Raw genomic sequence first — 19,549 nt, 5'->3', positions numbered from 1 at the left:
TGTATTGGCCAAGGGGAGAGCCAGATGTAGGTATTCAGGTGAGAGGCCTTCATGTTCCTGCAAAACTAGGAAAACTTCTGTGTTGGCAGAAGATCATTCCTCAAGTTTGGACAAAACACTGCAGCAGAACAGGGCACATGGTAGGATGACCTTTGAAAACCATTCCTTAGCCTCCCCTGGCTCTGTGTCTCCCCGAGCCCTGCAATGCATGCTCCCCCCGTGCCCATGGCGAGGGCAGGACACTGAGAGGAGAAGTACAGTGTATACCTTCCAGAACGGTCAACCATGCAGAGTGATGGGAGAGTCCGATAGAGTTACCCGCCAAGCACGTATACTCCCCCGCGTCCTCAAAGGAGACATTCCTTAAGTGAAGCACTTCCATCTCTTTGTCGGTGGTATTAACTCCGGCAGTCTAGAAGAGACAACGGAAGCAAAATGGACAAGCACAGAACATGAGACCTCTAAGAGACACAGAGAAAAAGAGTGTGAAAGAGAAGGGGGAGAAATCAGAGGAAGAAATGTTCCCCAGTGTCTCCTTTGCAAAAACGAACAAACAAAAACCACCAGGCAGCGAGACCTGTTAGAAGAAGAGAGAGTGAGACCCTGAGGAAGGAACTCCAGCAGACCTGAGAAGATGATGGCTGGTTATACCCTTCACCAGACGCTGCAGCCCCTGGCCCATCCAAGCATGCGGGCAGTGGGCAGCATGGAGAAATGGGGCCTGGCGGGTGGGGGGCTGTTTGGTTTTAGGTAAAGAAAGTCAAAGGGCACACACAGAAGGGATGGGAGGGGGCTACAGTCTCTCTTCCCCACACATGCAACGCCTGGTTCTTTCTCTAGTCCACCAGTCAGACCTGCAGTCTGAAGTATTACTCATAGCGCAGCAAGACTGTGTTCCCAAGTGTAAACACACACACACACACCTGAGGGACACACATAAGGCACAGAGGGAGTCAGAAACCAACATAGTACCAAACCAAACGAGCCTCCCAGGCCAGGCATTTTTCCATGGCTCTGGGCACTAAAGATACAGTAGGATAATAGGGAGAGTTCGGCGCTGGCTCCCCCACCTGCCCCAGCAGCCGGGGGCCTAAATCAAACTCCCAGCACAGGACCCCATCCATCTCCCCATTACCTTTTGCCACTGGTCTGGTGACAGTGAGCCACGCAGACTGGTTAGCTTCACCAATATAATTGGAAACCTTACACACATATTCCCCGCTCTGGGCCTCTGTCACATTGAACAGGGTCAGCACCTCCGCATCCGAGCTATTAATCCCCGAATGCTGGAACAAACCAACGACACACCAGTCAATTGGGCAGACACTGAGATGTGGCCATACTACGTTCCCATGAAACTTTCAGGCAGGCCAAAGGAGACTTCAGTTTAAATTTAAGGCAAGGTGGACATTAAATGAGATTTGGCATCTTTTCCTATTTTAGTAGGACCAAACAAGTTCACTTCAAAAGTCCCAAAACAATTGGCTGAAAAATAACTTAAAAAAAAAAAAAAAAGCACTGTCCCAAATCAAATGTTTTATTAGTGTGCTGTAGCACCTCCTCCAAGACTGGGGCAAGGGTTGTGAACAAAGACAGTGGCCATGGTCCAAGGCCACAGACTCATTTGCTACAGAGCAGTTTCAGCACCAGTAGTGAAGAGAAGTGATGGCCAGTAAATCTTGGGGACAACCACAGCAGGGGAGGATGAGGTCTAACTCTGGGACAAGGAGGTAAACAACTTTCCCAGCTCCTGGTTACTTCCTGTTGCAAGATTCACTGGAGGTTTAGGCAATTACCTTCCCTGGATTAATGGAGCATACAGGGACAGTGAAAGGCTGGGAGTGAAAGGAAAAAGAAAGAGAATGCCATTATACTCCTGACACTGCTTAAAATTTATATGTGGCATTGGCCTTTCCAGTTCTACCTAACTATGCCTTTATCATGTACCCTACCTGCCAGAAAGAACACAATTTGGGAAACAAGGCAGAGACTAGGAAAAGTTTGCTGGAGTGGCCTTGATCCCTGGTAACATAAAGGCTGCAGCCCAAATGGGTTCCTGGAGTAGTTGACCCCCAAAAGTCACAGCAATGTCATTCTCCATGTTCTCCAGAAACCAGCAAGTTACTCCCTCATCCCTCAGTTCCCAGCTTACTTTGACTTTGTGATCTCTGTCACTAGTCCTGGGACATGTGGCTGGGCTCCTAGTAAGGTGGAATATGCCTGAGATCAGGGATGCATCCCTATCGTAGGCACTGAGCCTGACCACAGGATTTGAGTCCTCCCCTTCCCAGCACACTGGTCCATGGAGGTTGAGACCAAGATTACCTTTAGGATCTGGACATATGGCAGGTTGTCCGGGCCAATCTTACTCCCATTCACCTCGATGTGCTTTAGCCACTGGATGTGGGGCTGTGGGTCACTGTACACCTTACACATGAACTCCACATTGCTGCCCAGAGCCACTGTCTTGTTGGCAGGCAACCCTGCCTGGAGGATAGGTCGGTGAGGGGACCGTTCTGTGGAGTAAGGGAGAGGAGAGGCTCAGACCCTCCAGTGGCCTGCCTTTGGCAGGGGAACAGACAAAGATCACTAAAGGGAAATACTCCCATACCCTGGCTCATCTGATCTAGACTCTGAGAGAGGCCCTCTGCCATCCCCAGGATGGGCAGCGAATGTCCCAGCACCCTTGTTGAGCCCAGTCCCCTGAGCTGAGAGAAGGAACAGATTTTCCTAGAGCCTCCCTCTCCTAAGGTTACGAGCAGCTCTCAGGAACTTCCTCCTCAAGGCAGTGCATCCATTTATAGGAACAAGAAGTCTCTCAATTAATGCTGCCTGCCAGCCCGAGCACAACCTATGTCTTAAGTGAAATCAGAGAGTTCTTTGACTTTTACTATTCAAAGTATAAGGAGCTCTGATAGCGCAGTGGTTAAGAGTTGGCCTACGAACCTCAAGGTCAGCAGTTTGAAACTACTAGCTGTTCCGTAGGAGAAAGATGAGGCTTTCTGCTCATCTTCGGGAACCCTATTCAGGGTCTCTATGAGTTGGAACCGATTCCATGGCACACCACCACCACCACTATTCAAAGTGTGGTCCAGGAGAACCAGTCTTACCAAAGGAGCTTGTTAGATCCAGCCCTGACCTGCTAGACCAGAATTTTTTTTTTTAAAGTTACAAAAACCCAAGACAGATGTTCACTGTGAAATTCTTTCCTTTCAGATCTCCAAAGAATGAGATTCAGAACTGCTAGAAAAAACAGGTTACATACAGTACTGTCACTTAGAAGCATGAGGTTCTTCCAAGTGTTTCCTGTGATGCCCTGGGGTCAGCATGAGCTTGGAGGTCTGCATTAGCAAGCATCTGACCTCACCAAGCTTCAGTGCAGTCTTTCTTATAGCTGAAATAACACTGTGCCTACCTTGCAAGGGGGAGTCCTGGTTGTGGCACTGTGGGTTAATGTGCCAGACTGCAAAGCCATTTGAACTGCAAGGTCAGCGGTTCAAGCTCATCAGCTGCTCCTGGGAAACCCTATATAGGGTTGCTATGGGTTGGAATTGACTCGGTGGCACTTGATAACAATAACAACCTTTCAAGGGTACCATGAGAATTACATTAAGAACTAGCTACTATCATGCTAAATTTAGCTTCACTACTTGAGTTGCCCTTCAGGAAAAGAACATCAACAGTACCTTCTATTTTACAGTGTATGAGTAGCTTGGAGATGTATTGCTATCAGAGCCTCATAACTCAGCTCTAATTTCACAGAAAAAAACCCAGTGGGCGTCAATTTGATTCAGACTTAAGGTGACCCCATGTGTGTCAGAGTAGAACTGTGCTCCACAGGGGTTTTCAATGGATGATTTTTCAGAAATAGATCACCCAGTTTTTCTCCTGAGGCACCTCTGGGGTTGCTTAATCCCCTAACCTTTTGGTCAGCACCTGAGCTAGTTAAGAACACTTGAACGAGTTAACCATCTGTATCACCCAGGGAGTCCTACAGAAAAGTGAGGTTCAAAAGGAGGAAGTGACCTGCAGAAAATAACAAAACTACTAAATACCTGGAAGCCATGGCTGTTTCTGAATACCCCTGCTTTCTTTTGCCTAAGCTCTTTACCTCTGTTGCCTTTGTATCCTTACCCACAACATCAAGCTGGTAGGTGTGGTTAATACTGCCATATTCATTCTCCACGATGCAGGTATAGTTGCCTTTATCAGAGGGCACCACGGAATCCATGATGATGCTCCAGGTGGCATAACGGACCTGGGGGGTGGGGGGGAAATGCCAAGGGCTCCACTGAGGGTCTAGAGGCAATGGGGCTAGAACCCACATGGTATTGTCAGCATCCTGGGGCACTTACCCCTCCAATCAGAGCACAGCAGCATATGACCCCAAGCTTCAGAAAGTTAGCCAAAAATGAGACACAGGGAGTTCTAACTTCAACCCATTTACAAACAAAGTACATATCAAGCAAACTGACAGCCTGCAAGTCTTCACCTTGACTTTCAAAGCCATTTATAAACTCTCCCAAATACACTGGGAAAGTCCCCAAATCAGTATTTCTATACCTGGAATGCCTTATCTACCAAGATTCTGGTCTTGTTTGCCCTGGAAATCTCATTCAAAAACCATCTTCTCCAGTCCAATCTCTGGTCAGAATTGTTCTCACGTCTCCTTCAGTACTATTTGTATCTCTACTGAAGAGTTTATCTCAGGTTGCTTTATAGCAGGGATCAGGAACGTCTGGTCCGCAGACCATATAAGGCTTGCAAAATCATTTGGTGTGGCCCTGCCAAGGCAACTGTAGTTCCAGCCATCACGTTGTTGTTATTAAGTACCGTCGAATTGGTTCAAACGGCCGACCTTGCAGTCCAGTGCATTAACCCACAGTGCTACACCAGTACTCCTTAGTCAGCACAACAGACTGCTATATTTGCTCAAACACTTACTTAAACTCAGCTATCATGTTGTTGTTAAGTGCCATCCAGTTGGTTTTGACCCACAGTGACCCTGTATAGGGTTTCCAAGGGGCAACTGGTGAGCTTGAACCACTGACCTTGCAGTTCAAATGACTGCAGTGTGACACATTAGCCCATAGCACCACACCAGGACTCTAGCCATCACATCTTAAGGGTGAGTTAATTAAATGACCAAATATAGCAGGTTAATTTTAAAGCTGATAATGTTATAAATTTTGACACACACAAAAAAGGTTCCCCACCCCTGCTTTATATGAGAGCTGTGCAGGGATGAATACATATTTGCCTTCCTATTACATTAGGAAGGAGCTCTGGTAGTGTAGTGGTTATGAATCGGGCTGTGAACCTCAAGGTCAGCAGTTCAAAACTATCAGCTGTTCCATGGGAGAAAGATGAGGCTTTCTGCTCCCATATAGATTTATAGCCTCGGAAACCCTATAGAGTCGCTATGGGTCAGAATCGACTCAACAGCACTTAACAACAACAACAATTACATTTGGAGTGCTGGTGTGGCACTGCAGGAAAAGCACTCGACCTCAAGTTTCAAACCTTGCAGTTCAAACTCACCACCTGCTCTGTGGAAACACTATATGTTGGAACCAACTCGGCAGCCCGTAATAACAACAACATTAAATTACATTAGAGGAGTCCTGGTGTGGCACCGCAGGATAATACACTGGACCATAAGGTCGGTTTGGACCACAAGGTTGGTTTGAACGTAAAGGTCTGAGGTTCAAACTCATCAGCTGCTCCTGGGATACCCTATACAGGTTCGCTATAAGTTGTAACCGACTTGGCGGCACTTAACAACAATAACATTAGATTAGAAATTGTAACGCTGTTTTGCATCATCCATAGTATAGTGCCTTGCAGACAGTAAGTGCTTGGTGTATTAATTTAAAATGCTTCCCTTTTCTGATGTCTCCTGTTCTTCTTGCACAAGATAACTGAGAAAAGAACTAGGTGAGATGAGAAAGGTCACAGACTGTAATCAGAGAATCTTAAAGAAGGGATTGCACAAAGTTTTTTGGTTTTCTTTTTCAATACAAATATCAATGGACAGAAGACATGGACAATTTATATACAGGAAATTAAAGTGGTTTGACAGATGGAAAACTTAACTTCATTCTGTGCAAAATAATGCACAAGAGAACAATGAGATCTTTCCATCTATCAAAATCTGTGAGCTCTGCTCTGGAAGAGTTAATTTTTCTTTCAGGAAATTAATTCAGCAATATGTATAAAGGGCTTAAAAATGCTTATACCTTAACTTTAACCTAGTGATTATACCTCTACCAATCTGTCCTAAGGAAAAAACAGTTTAAAATGTTGACTAGGATGTAAGTACAAAGACAGTCAGTACAACATCATTTGTAATAGTGAAAACAAACAAACAAAATAGTTAAATATAGAAAAATTGTTAATGAAATTATAAGATATCTTTATAATGGAATGTTATTCAACCATGAATAATTACCTTTCAAATACATGTCAAAAGACTCATATTATAATGTTAATAAATGGCAAGAATTACACACACAATGTGATTTAACTATAAAAACCATGTACACAGAAAAAGAGACTAAAAGGATTTCTTTTTGTATTTAACTTTTTAAAGAAATGGTTGTGTTAAAAATTTTTCTAAAATGCATTATCTCTATAGTCAGAAAAAATTATTTAAAATAATCAAAGGTATATACATACAAAGTATGTTCTCAGTTTCTCCTATTCCTCTTATTTTAACTTTTATCTACATACATGTACCTTGTAACCTCCGATCCTGTGGTCAGGTTTGAATTCTTTGCCATTTTTCAACCAGCGCAGTGTAGGGTTAGGGGTCCCACTGGATGGGCATTTGAACTTCACTGTCTTAGCAGCTGGGACTGCATGCAATTTCTTTTCCATCTTTTCTGGGGAAGTCCAATATGGGGCCACGGCTGTCCAGGGAAAAGCCAAGAGACAGGTAGTGGAGGCTGGTCAGGCTTCCAGGATCTGGAAGTACCCCACCCAACACCTGCGTACTGCACCCATAACATTCAAAGGGACTATACAGTCAAGCATGATATACACCATAGCTCTCCTCCTCTATCCTCCTAAACCATGTCTAATCTTGCCCGCTTCCCTTTCAAACCAACTCCCAGGCCCAAAGGGCAGTAAAGTAGGAAACAGTGTCTCACGCATACGGTTTGGTTTGGTGTTATCTGTCTCTTTCTCCTCTGAAGAAGAATCATCATCATCATCATCGTCCTCTGAGGAGGGGAGAGCATCTATGGGAAGAAGATGGGGGCATTGACGTCTTTCCAAGGAACACAGGGCTCTCTAGATTTCCATCCATCTGTATCAGCAACTACCCCATAAAGGCCAGTCCAGTTATAAATGAACACAGACACTTCTCTCTGTACAGGCTCCCAGTCCCACTTTTCCCTTAGTGACTCCATGTGGGATAGAAACTATTTAAGAACTAACTGCTGCCCCTCTACTTTCTCTGTCCATCCCCACCTCCATGCACCATCCCTCTCTGACCAAAAGCCTTTGCAATGCTCAGTTCACCAGGGCCAGCTGTTCCTCATTAATTTAAATTTCTCCCAGCTCATGGTACCAACTGGATGCTTAGGGTCTCCGAACTAGCTGCCAAGCAATCTGTATCCTTTTTTGAAACATTTTTTTGAAATGCCAACCATTGGGTCCCCAGGCAGAATTTTTCTAGCATGTACCTGTTAAGGTTTGGGAGCTGACCTTGTTGCCCAGAGCAGATAGGGAGCTTACCACACATTCTGCAGCTGCCAACACATTTTCCCAATAAGTACCCACCCTTTTTAAAACATGGAAAGCAAAAAAGAAGCTTGACAAACACTGTGGTCACCAATCGGGGTCAGGCCAGATGTTTGCTAGTTCTTTTGGGAGTTGGGAAGGAAATAAAAAAAGACCAAGTCCTTTAAGCTAGGAGCAGGTTCTAAATGATGTCTGAGGGGAGGAGGTGCCAAACCTATAATCCTGAGGTGCACAAATGGCATAGAGAAAATTTCAAAAGGTCTACTTTTGTTTAACTCTACATTTGTGAAAAGTCTCCTGTAACTTAAAGTGGCAGGTTCCCAAAGTCACAGGACTCCAGGGTTCCCTGGCTGCCCTAACACAGGTCCGGAAGCTGGAGGACAGATGTTTTTCATCAAGCTGATGGAGATGGCGGTGCACCTGGATCCTTCCCCTTCGCAGTAGCGACCTTACCATATGTTCTGGGGATCTAATCACTAAGCCGAGTACCAAGTCCAAATGGCAAGGGGATGACAGGATGGGAGCTGGCTGAGCCCCACTTAGCAACCTGGAGGTCTGAGCAGGCTTCGGTGGAGAAATCTCCAGGGTCTTAATGCCTCCAAAATCATCAGCAGGAGATAGATTTTGGCAGCTCCAGATCTCTGAATTGAAGTCTATACCACTGGGTCACCCCTCTGAGAGCTAAGTCACGCGGCGGGCAGGGAGCAATGTTAGTGGGCAGCAGTTTCTGAAGCAGAGTGGGGGCAGATCATGGAGAGGGAGAAGGTACACTCACCCTGAAATTAGCAGAGGGGGTTCAAGGAACAGAGGGACAGAGTGAGGGCAGGGCTTTGCTACCAACCTGAGACATTGACGGAGAAGTAGCTGGTGTCACTGCCAGAGGGGCTGCTGGTCACGCAAGCGTAGAGGCCAGAGTCAGCGGGCACGGAATCCCGTACCTCTACCTCCTCCCCAGTGATGCGGGTACGGTTGCTTTCCACCAGCTGTACCCCGTCCCGCAGCCAGTTGATGCTCTGTACATCGTCCCGCAGCCGACAGCGAAGCTGCAGCAGATCACCAGGGTGGACCAGGAAGGACTCCACTTCCACAGGGGCTCCCCAAGGCTGAGCTGCAGCCACCCACAGGGGCCAGGAAGAGGAGGGGGGAGAGGGAAGGAGGGGAGAGACAAAGGGAATTACACTAGCCACACTGAACTGCAATGTCCCAGCACCCTTCATTGGGGCTACTGAGCTGGAGGTGGGCATTGGAATCTGGGTCAGTTGGGAAATGGCTGGCTGCTTGGGAATTCCCATCTCTTCTCCACCCCATCCCTCCAAAGGTCAAAGGAAGAAAGAAGCAAAAGTTAGGAAGCAGCTGCAGCAGCATTAAGCGGTTCGTATTTCATTTCCCTCCGTTCTATGGAGGCGAGGTTGGCCCTCCCAATGAGTTGTTTGGGTCTAGAGCTGCCCTCTCCCCACATACTCAGTACTTTGCCAAGAACTGTCACTTCCCAGAGAACACTCCAGTCCCCTTTGGCTAGGGGAGCCTCATACCTTGCCCTAGTAACAGTTGAACAAACCCTGCCCCTAAAAAATCCAACAGCACCCATCCATGTTGAGAGAAGGCAACTTGTCAACCAGAGACTCTGATTCAAGTGATTCAGTGAGGGTGGAGGTCTGGACCTCCCCCCTCCCCCCCAGCAAGTCAGAGGCAAATGTGGGAGAGGCAGTCTAAGGAGAGGTCAGCTCAGGGGAACCTCCAGCTAACAGGTGTCAGGCCAGAGGATTCAGGGCTTTGACTATATTAGGAACGTATGCCTGCAGCTGCCACAACCCCACACTTGCTCTGGCAGCATTAGCTGTTGCACACAAAGCTCCTTTCTACTCATCCAACCGCCCAGGCTCACCCTCTCACACCCCCACACAGTCCTTCCTCTCAGTCTCTCCTCCCCACCATCCTGTGACACACAGACACTTCATCCTCCTGCCCTCACCTCTCTTCTCCCTAACCCCACAGCAGTGCTGGGATGGCTCTAGGGCATCCATGGCTCACAAGATCTGCCTAGGAGCCTCTGCCAGCAGTGACCCCTTTCACACACCGACCCCTCTCATGACCAGTAAGTCCCCATAAGTTTATCACCCAGGGCCAATGTCTCCTGAACACTCCCTTTTTCACTAACAAAGGGGGACCAGCAGTTCCATCTCCTTTTGGGTTGTTTACAACTGATCTTGGCATCTTCAGCCAACTCTTCACCTCCCACCCAAAGAACAAATATGGTGACACTCACATCAACTAGCTGCCTGTCTCCAACAAAATTAATTTGTTGTTGTTGTTAAGTGCTGTTGAGTGGGTTCTGACTAACAGTGACCCAATATAGGGTTTCTGAGGAGCTGTTGGTGGGTTTGAACTGCTGAGTTTGTGGTTATCAGCCAGTGCTAATCCTACAGTGCTACACTAGGATCTTTATGGGAACAGAAAATCCTCATCATTGTTTCTCAGAGGAACTAGTAGATTCGAACTGCTGACCTTGTGGTTAGCAGCCCAGCTCAAAATCCGCTAAGCTACCAGGGGCTCCTGCTCTACTGCCTTGTTGTGAAGTGCCATTGAGTCAGTTTTGACTCATAGCAACCCTGTATAGGGTTTCTAAAGAGTGCCTGGTGGGTTTGAATTGCCAGCTTTGTGATTTAGCAGTCCGGTGCTGAATTGCTCACCATCAGTTAACTAGAAGGGTCTCCTATGGAGCTACTTGCCAGGACCTGGAAGCATGGGGTTGAGGCACATGCTTCCACTCACCGGACTCTGACTCACAGCCACTCTATCTGCCTGCAGGGCCCAAGTCTGTCTATGCTGGGCTATCTTGATACATTCATGCTCTAGTCCTCAGTCTGGCCGGCAGTTCTTTCTGTAACTCATTCCTGACTCTGGTCAGGGTTACACGGGCCTCCTAGCCTCCTGCTGTACTTATCACAATAAAGGATAGTCCCCACTCCATGTACCCAATTCAAAGGGCTGAGAGGTGTGCTACTAACCTTCTTCCTCCCAGCACCAATGCCTGCCACACAAGAATTCCTGAACAAATGTTTGCAAAATAAATGGCATATGTTCAATTATATGGAGTCCTGGTGTGGCACTGTGGGATAACAACTTGACTGCAAAGTCAGTTTGAATTGTAAGGTTGGCAGTTCAAACAAACCAGTCACTTCTCAGAAACCCTATACAGGGTCACTATGGGTTGGAACTGACTCGACGGCATTTAACAACAACATCATATAATCTCTACATTGTCTTCCTCTCTAAACTCCCTTTTCTTCTTTGCCCCCCTCCCTCAATTTAATCAATGTCTTTCAGTTAGGAGCATTATAAATGGGGTTGTGGAAGGTGTGTCCTAAGCATCAGTCAGCACTAGAGACGACCCAGGACCTTGGAGACCGTGAGGAGTAGGCACGGCTGAGTGTCCATGGTCACAGGCCCTGGGTCTACTTCAACCCAGGGTTAAAACTGGCCCATCAAAAAGGGAGTTGCTGCTTTAAAAGAATTTGTAAGCCACTCAACTAGCACATGTTTGTTTCTTTTTTTTTAAATTGAAGCATATAGGATGGTTTATTTTGAGTTATGTGATAGTTTACATGGGAGAACATTAGCTTCACATTGATTCCATGCCATGGTTATAATCCCCTTCGTGCATCATCCACCAACCACAGGGTATAATCTCAAGCCTGCCCCTAGTCGTCAACACACAGCCCCTCTCCCTCTCTGGGTCCAAAGTCCCCAGCCACTCCATCTCTCCGAGTTGTCATCTCTGCCTCCATCTCTGGCATCACTGCTTCTCTGGGTAAGGTTCTTTTCTCCGTTCTTCTCCCTTGACAGTCCCAGAGACCACCGCCCCTAGACTGCGAAGTTAATCCCTCCCCTCCCTTTGCTACAAAACGTCTACCTTTGCATTTCCAGCCCTTACAATCAGTCCTGATAACAATTATTCACCACTGTATCGCAAGAGACCGATCCGCATCTCCTTTCCTTGGCCCCACCTAGACAGAATGGATACCACTCAGTGGAGATTCTACCTTGCTCCACGACCTCTGGATCTAGGTTCCCTCTTGAAAGTTTGTAAGCCAGTTACTTCTTGCCTCTGTAGCCCCCCATTCTGGGTAGCCAGTGACCAAGTTTCCCTTCCCTGTCCTCTCCTTGTGTGGAGGGGGTGGGAGTGATCCTCGCTGTGAAGATTTGTTCCCTCTTTTGAGCTACTGTTTCCATAGGTGTAGGTCAAGTTCATCAAATTGTATCAGATTACTCTTTTTTTCCTCTTTTTTCTTCTTCTAGTTGAGCTCTGATCATCCAGCCATTGAAGCCAGGTCAAGTGGGTATTATCTGCAAGTGTGGGTGTTCTTGTGAATATGCTCTCTCTTATCAGCTGGACGCTTCACTCTCCACTCTAGTCCTCTGTGGCTATGTCACTGACTCTGGGCCCAGGAGTCCCCAGGTCTTGCCACACTGCTGGCCAATCAGGTCTCCAGCCCTGTTCACAGGAGTCTATTGAGTGTTGTAGGGCTTAGCACGCAGCTTCATTGCTGCTTTTCCCTCACTCCCCCTTATCGGTGACGAACGTGGTAGCACATAATTATTTTTGTAAATTGGTCATGGGTATAGCCATGAAGGTGAGCAGGCCACACAACTGATTAAAAATAAGCCTTTGTGGGTCTTAATAAAGTTATTCTTTCCATTTTTGATGATTTGTGGTTTTGTCAAAAGAAGGTGGAAGAAAAGTGATTCAGACTTAAACCTCAGGGAAAGCAGCTGGCACTCCTATTGATCAAATCTTATTTCCCTTACATAACCTCACTAATTAAACATTTTGCAGGTCATGATCTATGCCAGACATTGTTCACACAGGAAACTAAAATTCTTGGTCCTGGTATCACACAACCTATTTCACTAAGTCCCAGAGACAAAGAAGTATCTTCAAAAGACACACCTGGTCTCCACATACCCTGGGACACTGGCCCTGCTGAGACACTTTTTGGCAGACTTGGATTCCATCCACTCATCCCGACCAGAGCCTGCAAACAAAACTCTTCTACATGGTCACTGTAGTTTGTCTAGTGAACTAGCTGTACATGTAGAAATTGCATGATGAGTGTACGGTTTACTTTAAAAATCAAATAAACATTAAAAACAAACAAACAAACAAAATCTCTTCCATATGATCTTTTCATGATCTATAAAACCTTTCAAGATACAGCGCTCTTTTCTCCCAAAGCAATCTTTAGACTCCATTTCTCTTCCAAATTGATCTCAGGTTTGTCTCATTGCCCCATTCCAAATATTACCTTAAGATAACTTCCTCAGTGGTTTCCTTCACACTAGAGTTTAAATGCAGCTTGATCCCACACCCTTGGTATATGTTGTCACCTTATGCTCCTGTGTATAAGATACGGTCTACATTCCAGTTAAGCTCTTCACCACAATCTGCTCCCACCCACTCTATCCAACCTTCTCCCGACCAGGAATCATCCACTCCAATTGGTGGTTCTCCTCACTAAGTCTTGCCTCCACCCAACAAAAGCCGACTTCTGCTGAAGACCACCAACCAGCTCTCTCTGGAGTCCCCTACCCCAGACTATTCAAAGTAGCAAGACACACCAAAGACTTCCAGAAATTCTGCCTTTTACATTAGTGTCTCTACTCAAATTTTCTATAAAACAGCTATTGTCTGAACCGTACAAATTTGCATCAAGTTTATACTATCTGATATTGATTCTTAAGGAGCTCTGATAGCGTAGTGGTTACAAATTGGGCTGTGAACCGCAAGGTGAGCAGTTCGAAACTACCAGCTGCTCCGTGGAAGAAAGATGAGGATTTCTGCTCCCGTAAAGATTTACAGCCTCGGAAACCCTGTACAGGGTCGCTATGAGTCGGAACCGACTCCACGGCACATAACCACCACCATTGATGCTTTAAAAACATGTACCACAATCTAAATTTAGAGCATTTCCATCACCCAGAAAGAAACTCACTCTGTATCCATTAGGCATTACACTCCAATCCACATATCCTGCCAGTCTAGGTAATCCTTAACTTACTTTCTATTTCTATGGATTTTCCTTTTATATAAATAGAACCTTACATTATGTCATCTTTAGTGACTGGCTTTTAACATGTAGTATAATGCTTTCAATGCTTGTTCATGTACTGCATTTATCAGCACTTTATTACTTTATATTGCTGAATAATATTCCATTGTATAGATATGCTATATTTTGTTCACCCATTCATCAGCTGACAAACATTTGGGTGTACTGTTTCTTAACTGTCAAAAGTGCCCATCTCTTGTCTCGCCTGGAAAATACAAGGTTAAGTTAAAAAGTATTGCTTCTAGGGTTCTAGTTCATATGTGTGTGGGTTTACTCCAAACAAAATGTGTTTAAGCATATCTCTATGATTGGTGGGCTGCTACAGACATGATCTCTCAGTTAAGATGCTTGTCTTAGTCTCATTAGGGTACCTTTTAATAAAGGTACCATCAAAACAGTAGTTTCTGAGGGGGTCTGCTAGGACAGTTCCATTCAGGCAGAGACTAGTTCTGAAAGCTATAGCAAATGTCTACTGAGATCCCAAACTGTTCACCTTGACAGATTTTTCTTGAAGGACAAAGATGACCACAGAGGTATATTAGGAACAAATTTTAAGAAAATGGAACTTTTAATAGAAAAGTTGTACAGAGGAATATTTTTTTCTGTTACAGCAATGTTTCTATTCTTTGAGAATAGCTAAAGGCTGTCTTATAGATGAATTTCATTGGAAAACCTTACCTCATCCTCCCTACAGCCAGGATCTTGCCCCTTTAGGCTTCTTCTTCTTCTTCTTCTTTTTTTTTTAAGTGTTTATTGTGAATTATGTGGATTTACATGGGAGAACATTAGTTTTACATTCATCCCATCATATTTAGTTTCATTGCAATGATTACAATCCCCTCCATGAATCATCAAATAACCGAAGAGTACCCCCCCACAGGCCTGCCCTCGCGCCGTTGGCATACAGCCCCTCTCCCTCCCTGAGTCCAGCGTCCCCAGCTGCTCCATCTGTCCACGTCATCATCTCTGTCTCCACCCCTGGCATAACTGCCTCTCTGGGTAGGATCACACTCTCTGTTCTTCTCACTTGATGATCCCAAGGACCTCCACTCCTGGACTGCAAAATCAATCACTCTCATCCTTTTTCAAAAAACATCTACCTCTACATTTCCAACCCTTACAGTCAGTCCTGATGGCAATTATTCACTATTGTACCACAAGAGTCTTATTCCCATGTCCTTTCGCCAGCCTGGTCCCAACAGATTGGAAATCATTCAGTGGAGATTCTACCTACCCCTGTCCCGTCTAGAACTAGGCGCCCTCTTGAAAGATTGTAAGCCAGTCACTTCTTGCCTTTATAGTGCACCCCCCGCCCCCATTTTGGGTAGCCAATGTCTAAGTTGCCCATCCCTGTCAGCCCTGTGTATTGAGGGGGTGGGAGTGATCCTTGCTGTAAAGATTTGTTCCCTTTTTTGAGCTACTACATCTATCAGTGTAGGTAAAGTTCATCAAATTGTAGCGGGTTACTCTTTTTTTTTTTTTTTCTTGTTTCTTCTAGTCAAGTTCTAATCATCCAGCCATTGAAGCCAGGTCAAATGGGTACTATCTGCAAGTATGGGTGTTCTTGTGTATCTCCCCTCACTTCATATCAGCTGGACATGTCACTCTCCACTCTAGTCCTCTGTGGCCATGTCTAGGCCCAGGAGTCCCCAGGTCTTGACGTAACTGCTGGCCATCCAGGTCTCCACCTGGATTCACAGGTGTCTACTGAATGTGGTCAGACTTAGCTCCCAACTTCACTGTTGTTTTTTCCCCCTCTTCTCCTTATTGGTGACCAACATGGTCACCAGCCAGACCGCATGTCTGCTCATGTATTCTCCTTGAGTCTTAGTCTGAGGGGACCCGACCACTTGCCTTGATGGCTCCTGGGCGAACAGCTTACTTGTTCTTGTAGTAATCAGTCAGACTGCTATTATTATTTCTGAGTTTTCCTGCTGGTCTTTCTTTCATGAAGTATCTTCTGTTCTTTTAGCCGCTCCAGGCTGGTCTACTCGTCCTTTCCAGTGGAAATTTCCTACCTCAGATGATTCTGGATGGGGTTCTGGATTCCACCTATGGTCTTACGTAATGTAAAATGTCCACAGGAAGCCTCTTTCATTGGGCAACTTCTAGCCCCCTTTAAGGTATTCTAATCACTTGTAGGCTGAAGATACACTTACAAGCTTTCTATTGTGATGTTTCTGGCTATTCTTTAGGCTGCTTTTTATGTCCAAATCTTAAAGAATATATAAAGAAACATGATCTGAGTTGAGTTCAGAGTTCTTTGGGGAAGGGACACAAAGAGAGAGAGAAATACTTCAGAAGTATATAAGCATAAATGGAAAATATGTTGAGAAACAATAGCTTCACATTTTTTATTTTTGTTTAATAAAGGTAACTGATTTTGTAGCAATACTTTTTGACTTACCCTCATATCAAGTAACTTATAAAGTAAAATTTCCAATTATATTTATCCCATAACCCACTGCCATCGAGTTGATTCTAACTCATAAAGACTTGTAGAGTTTCCAAGACTGTAAATCTTTACTAGAGCAGAAAGTCTCCTCTTACCCCCATGGAGTGTCTGGTGGATTTGAACTGTTGGCCTTGCCCAACACATAACCCACGGCACCATCCTAGTGCCTAACAATGCCAGACGCAGGAATATTCAAATATTCTTGAAAGGAATTGGCAAACTAGCTTTTTAGAGGATTCACCACTTGTCTGTCAGTTTGTGTTGCTGTGATGCTGGAAGCTTTGTCACCAGTATTTCAAACAGCAGGAGGGTCACTCATGAAGGACAGGCTAATGTGCAGCTCCCACACTAAGACTGTTGTTGTTGTTAAATGCTGTCGAGTCGGTTCCAACCCATAGCTACCCTGTACAGGGTTTCCGAGGGTGTAAATCTTTATGGGAGTACAAAGCCTCATCTTTCTCCCGTAGAGCAGCTGGTAGTTTCGAACCGCTGACCTTAAGGTTCACAGCCCGATTTGTAACCACTACGCTACCAGACTAAGATACACTAGGAAAAATGACCTGGCCAATGAAACCTTATCAATAGCTGCAGAATACTGTCTGATATAGTGCTGGAAGATGAGCCCCTCAGGTTGAAAGACACTCAAAATACTACTGAAGAATAGCTGCTTCCTCAAAGTAGAGTTGAAACCTTAACAACATGGATAGAGTAAAACTTTTAGGACATTCATTTGCTTATGTGGCATAACTCAAAATGAGAAGAAACAGCTGCACATATCCATTAATAATCAGAATGTGGAAGTTGTAAAAAACGAAATGGATAATTAAGATACATATTCTAGGTATTAATGAGTTGAAATGGACTAGTATTGGTCATTTTGAATCAGACAATCATATGGCCTACGATGCTGGGAAGGAGCTCTGGTAGCGTAGTGGTTATGAGTCGGGCTGCTAACCTCAATGTCAGCAGTTCAAAATTACCAGCCGTTCCACAGGTGGAGGATGAGGCTTTCTGCTCCAGTAAAGATTTATAGCCTCGGAAACCCTATTCAGGATCACTATGAGTTGGAAATGACTCCACCACTATGTTGGGAACGACAAACTGTAGCATAATGGAGTCACATTCATTGTCAAAAAGAATAGTTCAAGACATTGTCCTGAAGGATAATGCTGTCTGTGATAGGGTAACATCCATATGCCAACAAGGAAAATCAGTTATGATGACTACTATTCAAATCTACACACCAACCACAAATGCCAAATATAAAGAAATGGAAACTAACTTTTGCAGCCTGAAATGATCAAACATGCAATCCAGATCCATTGATAATTACTGGTGATTGGGATGTGAAAGTTGGAAACAAAGAAGGATTGGTAGTTGGAAAATATGGCCTAGGTAATAAAAACAACTCCACAGATTGCATGACAGATTTTTTCAAGGCCAACGATTTACTCATTGCAAATACCTTTTCTTAACAACATAAAACAGCAACTATACACACTGACCTCGCTGGACAGAATACACAGGAACCAAACCTATGACGTCGGTAGAAAGAAAAAATGGAGAAGCTCAGTATCATTAGCCGGAGCAAGGCTAGGAGCCAACTAGAACAAACCATCAATTGTTTATGTGCAAGATCAAGTTGAAATGGAAGAAAATTAAAACAAGTCCATGAGAGCCAAAGTATGATCTGGTGTATATCCCACCTGAACTTAGGAGACCATTTCAAGAACACATTTGATACATTGAACATTAATGACTGAAGAAGAGATGATTTGTGGAAGAAAGCAAAAAATCATTTAAATGACAGCTAAGAAAGAAAAGACCAAAATGGATGTCTGAAGACACTCTGAAACTTGATTTTAAATGTAGCATAGCTAAAGCAAAAGTAATAATAAAGTAAAAGAACTGAACAGATTTCAAAAGGCAGATTGAGAAGACCAAGTGAAATATATCATGAAATGTACAAAGACCTGGAGTTAGAAAACCAAAAGGGAAAAACAAGATCAACATTTCTCAAGCTAAAGAAATGGAATAAAACTGAAAACAAAAAACCCTCAGGACTCTAGGTTAAATGTTGAAGGATGTGATGAGCAAAATCTTGAACTCAGGAAGTAGGAAAAAAAGATGAAATGACTTAAAAAAAAAAAAGAGTTAGAAACAGAGATACTGCATGATCCATCAACCCCACTACTAGGTATATATCTTAAGAGAATTAAGGGCTGAGGCATGTATAGCTATATGTACACCCATGTTCATCGCAGCATTATTCACAATAGCAAAAAGATGCCCATCAAAAGTGAATGACAAATGATGGAATACTAAGCAACATAAAAGAAAGATAACTCTTTACAAAACATCTCACAATATGGGTGAACCTGGAGGACACTATGCTAACCAAAATGTAAATCACAAAAGGGCAAATATTTTGTGACAGTACTATTATTAAAAAGTCAAGAAAAGGTTTATGCACAGTAAAAAAATTTCTTTGATGGCTAGCAGGGATGGGAGGGGAAAGAAGGAAAAATCACTTAACATGATGAAACCAAAACAAAACCCACTGCAGTTGAGTCCATTCTGACTCATAGCAACCCTGTATAGGGTTTCTGAGGCTGTAAAACTTTATGGGACCAGACAACCTCATCTTTCTTCTGGTGCGGCTGGTGGGTTTGAACAGTGTAGTGCTTATCCTATAGTACCAGAGCTCCTGCTATCTAGGTTGTTATTGTTGTTAAGTACCATCGAGTTGGTTCTGACTCATAGCAACCCTGTCGAGTTTCTGAGGAGCAGCTGGTGGGTTTAAACTGTCAACTTTGTGGTTCAAAGTCCAGTGCTGATCCTACAGCGCACACCAGGAATCTGATACTTAGATGGTTTTTGTTGTTGTTAAGTGCCATGGAGTCGGTTCCAACTCATAATGATTGATATGTTTTAAGTGAAGAGAATGGAAATATATAAATAAAAGGGGAGAGGGGGTTTCAGAACAATGTGACCAAGACAAAGAAGGCACTGGGAGGAACACAAGAGTAAAAGATATTAACAATAAGTATTATTATAAACACAATCTTGCAATAACAGTAATAATTCCTAAGTGGATATGTAGGTAGAAATAGAAATTGAACAAGTGTAGGATGATGCATGGAAGTATTTGTTGTTGTTAAGTGCTGTTGAGTTGGTTCCGATTCATAGCGACCCTTGTATAAAGTTTCCTAGGCTTTAAAAATCTTTGCAGAAGCAG

General features: G+C 44.4%; 1 protein-coding gene across 5 annotated transcripts in view; it reads right to left on the bottom strand.

The window, feature by feature from the left end:
- FGFR1 (fibroblast growth factor receptor 1) overlaps positions 1-19,549 on the bottom strand; it is an 80,258-nt gene that overhangs the window by 10,305 nt on the left and 50,404 nt on the right. For 2 of the 5 annotated variants that reach the window (XM_006859948.1, XM_006859947.1), the window contains 6 exons: positions 8,588-8,854; positions 7,152-7,241; positions 6,739-6,911; positions 4,135-4,258; positions 2,326-2,516; positions 268-412 (listed from right to left, as the gene is read on the bottom strand). In XM_006859948.1, the coding sequence (XP_006860010.1) occupies positions 268-412; positions 2,326-2,516; positions 4,135-4,258; positions 6,739-6,911; positions 7,152-7,241; positions 8,588-8,854 (990 nt within the window). Of the gene's footprint in view, positions 1-267; positions 413-2,325; positions 2,517-4,134; positions 4,259-6,738; positions 6,912-7,151; positions 7,242-8,587; positions 8,887-19,549 lie in introns of all 5 variants that reach the window. The other 3 variants (XM_006859950.1, XM_006859946.1, XM_006859949.1) reach the window with 3 other exon arrangements.

The sequence above is a fragment of the Chrysochloris asiatica genome, unplaced genomic scaffold (assembly GCF_000296735.1).
Source record: "Chrysochloris asiatica unplaced genomic scaffold, ChrAsi1.0 scaffold00035, whole genome shotgun sequence".
Taxonomy (NCBI): Eukaryota; Metazoa; Chordata; class Mammalia; order Afrosoricida; family Chrysochloridae; genus Chrysochloris; species Chrysochloris asiatica.
This window is presented reverse-complemented; position numbering and strand designations above follow the sequence as displayed.